Source organism: Scheffersomyces coipomensis (assembly GCF_036884675.1).
Source record: "Scheffersomyces coipomensis strain NRRL Y-17651 chromosome Unknown DFJ63scaffold_7, whole genome shotgun sequence".
NCBI lineage: Eukaryota > Fungi > Ascomycota > Pichiomycetes > Serinales > Debaryomycetaceae > Scheffersomyces > Scheffersomyces coipomensis.
The window spans coordinates 803,309-812,500 of NW_027042898.1; the positions used below are offsets into that span (position 1 = coordinate 803,309).

At 30.6% G+C, this 9,192-nt stretch overlaps 5 protein-coding genes across 5 annotated transcripts; 2 read left to right on the top strand and 3 right to left on the bottom strand. All coding sequences in view use genetic code 12, as the record gives it.

Moving 5' to 3' along the window:
- On the bottom strand, positions 1-1,295 carry GPD2 (Gpd2p; the record flags this gene model as incomplete). The annotated part of the gene is made up of 2 exons (XM_064907611.1): positions 1-1,184; positions 1,222-1,295. 2 exons carry the CDS (start codon positions 1,293-1,295, stop codon positions 176-178), a joined length of 1,083 nt encoding a protein of 360 aa, XP_064760192.1. The 3' UTR covers positions 1-175.
- A 1,993-nt stretch (positions 1,296-3,288) lies between these two features.
- DFJ63DRAFT_320958 (uncharacterized protein) lies at positions 3,289-4,815 on the bottom strand. The gene has a single exon (XM_064907274.1). It carries the CDS (start codon positions 4,626-4,628, stop codon positions 3,390-3,392), a length of 1,239 nt encoding a protein of 412 aa, XP_064760193.1. The 5' UTR covers positions 4,629-4,815; the 3' UTR covers positions 3,289-3,389.
- On the bottom strand, positions 4,816-6,052 carry DFJ63DRAFT_320959 (NADHX dehydratase). Its single transcript, XM_064907275.1, has one exon. It carries the CDS (start codon positions 6,020-6,022, stop codon positions 4,937-4,939), a length of 1,086 nt encoding a protein of 361 aa, XP_064760194.1. The 5' UTR covers positions 6,023-6,052; the 3' UTR covers positions 4,816-4,936.
- A 273-nt stretch (positions 6,053-6,325) lies between these two features.
- Positions 6,326-7,231, top strand: DFJ63DRAFT_290177 (cytochrome b5 reductase family protein; the record flags this gene model as incomplete). The annotated part of the gene is made up of 1 exon (XM_064905288.1): positions 6,326-7,231. One exon carries the CDS (start codon positions 6,326-6,328, stop codon positions 7,229-7,231), a length of 906 nt encoding a protein of 301 aa, XP_064760195.1.
- Positions 7,232-7,372: 141 nt separating this feature from the next.
- Positions 7,373-9,082, top strand: DFJ63DRAFT_242076 (lariat debranching enzyme). The gene has a single exon (XM_064904332.1). It carries the CDS (start codon positions 7,513-7,515, stop codon positions 8,890-8,892), a length of 1,380 nt encoding a protein of 459 aa, XP_064760196.1. The 5' UTR covers positions 7,373-7,512; the 3' UTR covers positions 8,893-9,082.
- Positions 9,083-9,192: the final 110 nt, after the last annotated feature.

Sequence of the window (9,192 nt, forward strand, 5' to 3'; positions counted from 1 at the left end):
TTTTGAATAAATGATTTTGAATTTATTAATTATGTATTTCTATTAGTATATACCTTAAAAGAGTTTGTAAGTGTAACAATTATTAAATTAGTAAAAAAAAATAGTGACTATTTTTAAGAGAGAAAAAGAACACAAACTGTATTGTACAAAAGATAAAATATCACCAGTGATTGATTTAACTCTTTGATAATAAAGCAGGGAAATCATCAACGCTGGCCCCTTCATAGATTACTTGATAAGTAGCTTCGAATAATGGGAATTCATGAACTAAATCGAAATGAACTAATAATTTATGCACTTCTTTAGCAGTTAATATACCTTGAGAACTTTGGCCATTTAATAACACTTTTTCAGCTTCAAAAGCACCAACATTATGTTTTATCATATATCTGGCAACTTTAGCATTTCTACCTCCGGAGCAAGTGGTGATTAAATCAGCCACACCAGCACTTTCTTCAGTAAAAGTGGAATGTCTTGGAGGAGCTTCACCTTTAATACCGAATTTTTCCCAATAAGAAGCAAAATGAATGATTTCTTTAATACCAATTCTCATGATTGCAGCACGAGCATTTGAACCCCAACCTGCACCATCAACGAAACCTACGGCACAAGCAACGACATTTTTTAAAGCTCCAGCAATAGAAGCACCCACCACATCTTTAATGACAGCGACATGGAAATAAGGTCTATGGAAAGCTTGTCTTAAGATAAAACTATCGATATCTTTACCTTCACCTCTGAAATCAGCTGGTTTTAAATAAGCAATTGAAGTTTCAGACCATCTTTCTCTGGCCACTTCATCAGCAATATTAGCCCCTGATAAAACACCACAATACATTCCTAAAGTATCAGTAATGGATTGAGATAATAATTTACAACCATGAGCTCCGACATGTAAACCTTTAAGACATGAGATTGCTCTAACGTCTTTTGAAACGTGACCATCTAATTGTTTACAAATATTTGGTAAGAATTGATGAGGAACATTAAAGACAATTAAATCAGCATCTTTAACGGTTGAAACTAAATCAGGATTAGCAATTAAATTTTCAGGTAATTTAACACCTTGTAAATATTTAACATTTTCATGTTCAGTATTTATAATTTCAGTTAATTTTTTACCATCAAGTTCTTCTTCAAATACCCACATTTGAACATTCTTTTCGAATATTTCAGGTTTTTCTCTAGTATTTTCAGCAACAATCTTTGCAATACAAGTACCCCCAATTACCAGAACCAATAATGGCGATTCTGAAAGGTTTTTCGATTTTATATGGAATAGTACCGGTAGTCATGATGTGATATATGTATTATGTATGATTTGATATGATATGATATGATATTATATGATATGATATTATCTATGATATATACGATTTTATTAAGTATATGTGTAGTAATCTATTATTAAGATTTATGAATAAGGATTATGAATATTTTAGAAAACGGATTAAATTTATAATTGAGAGGAAACAAGAACGTAACCAAAAGTGGAAAGCAATTAGAATATATATACTTATATATAAATCAATAAATCAACAACAATAATTAAAAGTTTAAAAAAGAAATTTTTAATTTGTGTTACCTTTAATTAATATGGTTAAATTTTAGAACTCCGTATCACTTTTGATGAATGGTGTTGGTGTAAATTGTTTTAGGGGTGGGCATACCTTGTTATGTGCAGGTGGTAAGATGGGCATCGACAATACATAAAATTAATTAACTATAGAGCTATTTTAATTTTTATTTTTATTTTTATTTTTTTTATTACTAGTTACGGCTTAATATTTACATTGTATATAGTATCTTTTCAACTGTGTTATGATGTAAGACATATCTATGTCTGTGTAATGATAACTGAAAAGTGTTTAACTACTTACTTACCTCCTCGCACTGTGTATCCCTTTTAAGCCCAACAAAATATTTCAAATAATAAAAATAAAATATAACCACTATCAGTCATTTGTTAAATTTTAACCCCTCTATCTATAAAATAGACTTCTATACATGGTGATGGTAAGTCTAAATAGTAGGAGCAGCAGAATTATTATTATTAGTAGTGGTGGCATTTAAAATCTTTACATCTACGAACGAAAGGGGTCACCATATGCTTCTCTCCTCTCTCACACTATAATTAAAAATAATAAAAAAAAAAAAGAAATTCTGTCTCAATTTCAGAAACCGTAATTAGCCGACTCACTGTGAGTCTCTCTCCCTAACTAACTCTCCCTAACTCTCCCTAACAACTAATAACACAAAGTTCTATTACACACAAATGACGTAGATGTTTATATATTGGAACTTGTTTATGTATGAACGCATATATTTATGTATAGGTTTTGATAACTTTATTGCTACCATGTTATTATTATCGTTTTACTCGTCTATTGTTTCATCAAACTATTGATAACAAATCTTGGATTAATTAATTAATTAGTAAGGAGGAAAAGTTTTTCCGATTTATATGTATATCTATCTCCCTCTTTGTCCTACTTGTTCATTAGTAACCGTTGAATTATCTGTAATTAGTCGTACTATGACGTGTGGTCTACTATTGCTTGTTCGGACCTACAGCTTTATCTATATAACCAATCAAAGTTATCTTTGTTCACTTATCCGCTTCTTAATCGGTTTAAAACTAAAGTGGACCGTTATGAGAATAACTAATCATTCTTTTCCCTCACTATGCCACTTATGTTTTTTTTTTTTTTTCTTTTCTTTTACTGAGCTCTCAGTAAAATTTTTGCATCTATCGTGATGGATCTCATTATTTTTTTTTTCTTTTTTCTCCCTGCAGATTTCTCTCACTAAAAATTAGAGAGCAATGCCTACAGGTGATGATCTATAACGCTATTGCTGCAACACTTTTAAATTAGTTTGTTTAAAGTGACTATTCATTACTCGTATTGTATTGTAACATGTTTCAATACATTGCTATATCATCAAAGAACAGTATCATCTCTGAATGAACAAAGAATGATCTATCACTAATAGACCCCTACTAATTCAAACAACTCACTATTTTACCTTACTAATGCAAAACTAGTTTTAGTTACTTTATTGAATTGGTTATAACCAAAAGATAGAACGCATTTATGACTCATAATCAAAATGAACGTTACATCAAATAACAACTACCAACTAATCTCATAATTAATATGCCAAGTCTAATAATCTTAACTTAATTTAGCTTAGCTTAGCGTATCGGAAAAACTACTAAGATGTATCTCGCGCGTAACGTTTTCACTATGCAATTAATTGGTCTAACTACTACAAATAATTAAAGAATTTTCTTATTTAATTTGAAAACGTATACTAAATAAATACATAACCCGATTTCTTAAATCTATATACCTTCATCTACTCTAAAATACAAACAATTAACTCGTTTAATGAAAATCATCATCATGTCTATAATCATCATAAACCTCTTGCCATTTATCAGTCAAGATACTTCTTTTAACTCTTCTATTATTTACCGTAGTTGGTACACTATCAAAATCTTCCATCCAATCATGCATTTGTACTTGGCCTCCACTCACCACTTTAGCAGCACTAAATGGATCTAAAATCCCTCCTAATTCTCCATCTTTGATATGAGCTAAGGGATCAGGTAAATGATTCACTTCTGGTCTTAAATCGTGTTGAGGTTGTTGTTGTTGTTGGATTGGAGCTACTGGGATTGGAATATCATGCGGTGGTTCATGATAATGGATATTTCCATTTTCAGTCTTAATGTCCTTTAATGGATCGCTTAAATATTGACGGATATCTTCACCATTAGTAGAATTAACTAATTTATCTCCCGATAATTCAACTTGTCTATTTGATATCGAACTCATTAATTTTAAAAAGTTGGAATTTTCAAATTTAGATTTAGTCTCTTGAGTAGACGTAGCACTTTGCATCGAATGTTGAACTTGTCTTGCTGTCTCTGCAAACCGTTCTTTATCACTATCATCAACTGTTTTCAACTCCTCATCTTGTGCTGGTTCTTGATCTTGTAATTCCTTCTCAAGCATATCAAATTCATTATCGAAATGTTTACTTTCTTGTTGCATTTTATGTAATTCTTGATGTTCACTAACTTGAGGTTGAACTTGTTGATGTTGTTGTTGTGCAAACAAAGGTGAATTTCTCATAGCTAATCCATTGGCATAATTTGGCATAAATTGTTGATTCTGTTGTTGGGGTTGTTGAAATTGTACTTGACTATTATCCTGTTGCAAGAACTGTTGATTCCAATCAGATCTGACGTTTGGCTGTTGGTGTTGTTGTTGGGCAGGATGATGTTGATGTATTGGACCTTGAGGTTGATTGATAGCTAAATTAGAGAAATCATTCACCCAGTTCCCATTATGAAGTTGTGGTTGTTGTTGAATATTTTGTTGAGGGATTTGAGGTTTAAACTGACTAGCAAAACTACTAGCGAAATCATTTCCATTATTAAACTGTTGGAATTCAGAATTTAATCTAGTATCAACTATATTTCCATTGGTTCTAAAACTACCAATATTATTTCTCTGTTGATTATTTCTTAACGCAGCTTCATTTTGTAAACTATTATCTCTTTGAGCATGTTTGGATAAGTTCGTTATCGCATTCGAAGGTCCACAACTTGCATCCATCTTCGATATACTTCTTCTTATTCAAATCAGTTCAAAAAGAAATAAATGATAAATTTTTGATGATTAATTCTACTGTGAATCATCATGTCACTGATAACTTTTTTTTCCCACTTTTTACGGGGAAAAATATTCCTCGGTATTGATACCAAAGGTAGTGCATATAGCACGTCCCAATTAGGTTAAAAATTGCAGATATAGTATGTATCTATTAAACCTATAAATCAATCATTAAAAACACTACTATGTATTATATAAATATACCTTTTCTTTTTTTAATATTCCCTTAATTATCCTTGTTTACCAATTATTCATAACTTTGTATACGTCACACTATCAAAGTATTCATCATAAGTTTCACCTAAAAATTCATGAATATTAGAAGTTTGCATAGCTCTTTTATACTTTTTAAATGCTTTTTTACTAGCGGTTCTAACCAAAGTACATGCTGTAAAACAAGCCAAAAGATTAGCTTCTTCATTAGTTAATCTTTCCTTTGAAGCTGGATCAAAATCCCATACTTTTTTATTATAATTATTCGACCAATTGATTATGGTAGCTAAAGCTCCCGTTAAGGTATCACCTTGACCTCCAACTCTTTTCGATGAACCTTCCATATCATTGATTAAATATTCATTCTTATGAACAATTAATTCTTGTTTCCCCTTTCTAATGATGGTTACATTACCTAATTTTTTCGATAATTCAATGGTTTCTTCAATTAATTTTTCTAAATTATCTTCATCAATTTTTGATTTGATTTTCAAAGCTTTTGCAATCCTATCAAATTCAACCACATTAGGAGTCAAATATGCATTAGTATAGTTCTTAATAAGTGATGGACTAACTGAAATTAAGTACAATGCATCCGCATCCAATACAATTGGTTTATTTAATACTTTGATTTCTTCAATTATTCGACTCAATGATTTTAACATTAATGGATCTCTACCGAATCCCGGACCAATCACAACAATATCCGATCTTTCTAATAGTAATTGCACTTTAGGTAAGATTTTATCATCAATGATAGTATTTAATTTAGGTTGATTTGATTCAATCAATTCTTGAATGGGGATTTTTGAAATCTTACTAATTTCTTCTTTACTCAATTGAATATCGGGATTATTTAAATCAAAAAGATAAGGATGAATCATTAAATCAGGAGAATACAGTTTAATAACTGGAGCTGCTAATTTCTCACATATAACATGAGATAAATCAGCTCCAATTAAAGCAGCTGAATGACTTGAGAAAAACGGAGCTCCCGTATAATCTTCACATCCACCAATTACAACCACTCTTCCAGCTTGTCCCTTATGGAAGTTGGGTAATAATGGTTGAATCAATTGTTTTGACAATTGAATCAATTCCTTTTGAGTTTTATTCCTTAACATGTTTCAATATTGATAATCGATATAAGGATATCTGTGGTGTGATATAACTATCATATTATATATTTAACTGTGGCAATTTAAAGTAATAGGGAAATGAGGGTGCTTATATGCAGGCAACTTGTGGGTACATTTCACCAATCAATTATGGGTGCGCTCCCCCATGAAAATTACCAATTTTCAAATAATATACCGAAATCCAACAAAATTTTGATTTATAAGTTGCTTTTCATCCCTTTATTCTTTTTAATTGTTTTCTTATTCTTTTGGTATAGTTTTATTATTTATATTATCAATTATTCAACTATGTCATCAATTGGTCAAAGATTCTCTAGATTAGCATCTAATCCAAAACTTTTAGTCTCGGTTTTAGCTTCTGTTGCTTCCATTGGGTTAGCACTTAATTACTCTGCTCCACAATATCCTATTTATAATCAAGGTGGCAAAACTTTTACTAATGGTGATGAATGGATTGATTTAAAATTAATTAAATCAATTGATTTAACTAAAGATACTAAACATTTATATTTTGAATTAAAGGATAAAGATGATGTTTCAGGTTTAATTACTGCTTCTTTATTATTAACTAAGTTTGTTACTCCAAAAGGTAGTAATGTTATTAGACCTTATACACCAGTTAGTGATCTTGAACAAAAGGGTGTCATTGAATTTGTGGTTAAGAAATATGAAGGTGGTAAAATGTCTAGTCATATTCATGATTTAAAACCAAATGATACTTTATCATTCAAAGGTCCAATAGTTAAATGGAAATGGGAACCAAATCAATTCAAACAAATCTCTTTAATTGGTGGTGGTACTGGTATTACTCCATTATATCAATTAGTTGATGAAATCACTAAGAATCCAAAGGATAATACCAAGATTGATTTATTCTATGGTTCTCTTACTGAAGAAGATATTTTATTAAAGAAAGAATTAGATGCCATTGCTTCTAAACACAATCAACTTAAAATCCATTACTTTGTTGATAAGGCCACTCCAACTTGGAAAGGTGAAACTGGTTATATTTCGAAAGAATTCCTTTCAAAAGCTTTACCAGGTCCTTCTGCTGATACTAAAGTTTTTGTCTGTGGTCCACCAGGTTTGTACAAAGCTGTTTCTGGTCCAAAGGTATCTCCATCGGATCAAGGTGATTTAACTGGTGTTTTAGCTGATTTAGGTTATGCTAAAGAAAATGTTTTTAAATTTTAGATGCACTTAGAAGTAGTATAGTTTCATTTACATACATATTTAGATTCTAAAAAGCAAATTTAAAAAAGGCATTATTATTTAACTGAAATTCAATTGTATCTAATGTCTATTTATATGTGTTGATATACCAATCGTGTTACTCTGATTGTTTGCAACATAAAGATTGCAAATCGCAACTTTTCACTATAGCTCAAAACCAGTCGCATCAAGAAAACGATCTAAAAGACATTTAAAAAAATATCAATGAAAAGAATAGTATTATACTTTACAACTCAATCCAGATGACTTCTATCAATAACCCGGCGAAGAAGACATTACGAATAGCAGTGGAAGGATGTTGTCATGGAGAATTAAACAAGATCTATCTGCAATTAACCCAACCCATTGATTTATTAATAATTTGTGGAGATTTCCAAGCCATTCGAAATGCCAGAGATTTGGATACTATCAATGTTCCACCTAAATTCAGAAGAATAGGGGATTTCCAAGAATATTACAAGGGGAAACGAACTGCTCCAGTGTTGACGATATTCATTGGTGGTAATCATGAAGCTTCCTCGTATATGAAAGAATTAAAGTATGGTGGATGGGTTGCACCTAATATTTATTATTTAGGAGAGTTTGGCAGTATATGGTTTAAAGGATTACAAATTGGCGGGATTAGTGGGATATTTAATAGATGGACATTTGAGAAGAATAGTCTTGAAGATGAGATTTTACCGTATGATGATAAGAGTATACGATCAATTTATCATACTACTTTAAAGAACTTTTTGAAATTTTATCTTATGAATCATAGTTTGGATATTGGATTAAGTCATGATTGGCCCGCTGAGATTGAAAGAAAGGGAGATGTGAAATATTTATTAAAGGTAAAACCATTCTTTAAGAATGATATTAATAATGGTGCGTTAGGAAGTCCATTGAATAAATTTTTATTATCATATTTACGACCTCGATATTGGTTTTCAAGTCATTTACATGTAAGGTTCACAGCATCCGTACGGTATGATCATGAAAAGATTCAGGAGAATAATTATAAGAATGATGATGAAATAGATTTGGATATGGATGATGAAGATGAAGTGGAGGAAGAACAAGACGATTCTAAACCATTTGATTTTGAAAATCAATTAAATTTTGATAAAAGTTCGAATGAAAAGTCAATGGCCCATAAACGATTAAGATTTGCTCAAGATCCGATATCAACTGAATTTCTTGCTTTAGATAAATGCTTACCAAAGAGGAAATGTATAGAAGTGTTGGATATAGACGTTACACCAGATCATTTAAATCATCCATCGGTCAATTATGATGGATTTGTCCACAGTAAACGAGCCATTGCCATTAATAAAGTAGTTGAAACGTATCTTCAAGATGAAGAGAATGTTAAACATTTCAAACGTCTTAATTCTGAATCGATAAGGCATAATCCAAGACGATTTACATTAGTTAATGAATTGAATGAATTGGTTGAAGTTGAATTGAATAAATTGAATCAATTATCAAATGATGAGTTTAAAGTTGATTCGAATGATTTTAAAATCATTGCTCCAGTATATCAATCCCATGAAAGAATTGATGATATTCCCTTAAAATACTGGGAAAATACCAAACTGTTGATTATTGTAAGAAATTTAATATACCATATAAGCCATTAACTACGTAAGAAGAGAAAGTCGATGATAAACCAGAAGAAAAAGTTGACATTAAAGGACAAGAACAAGTCAAGGTATAACAAAGTCAGTTGTATATAGAAACATGCATATATAAATTAATCATAGAGTTTAAGAAAAGTGTAATTATAATTCAGTTCTAACTAAAGTAGATTGATCTATAAAAATATAAAAGCTAAGTTGAATATATCGAACCATTAAATTGTAACATCACACAAAGTTGCAAAAATAGAGAAAAAGGAGCTTATAGATACTTCAAATTAAAAAGCAGTTCCGATATTTCCT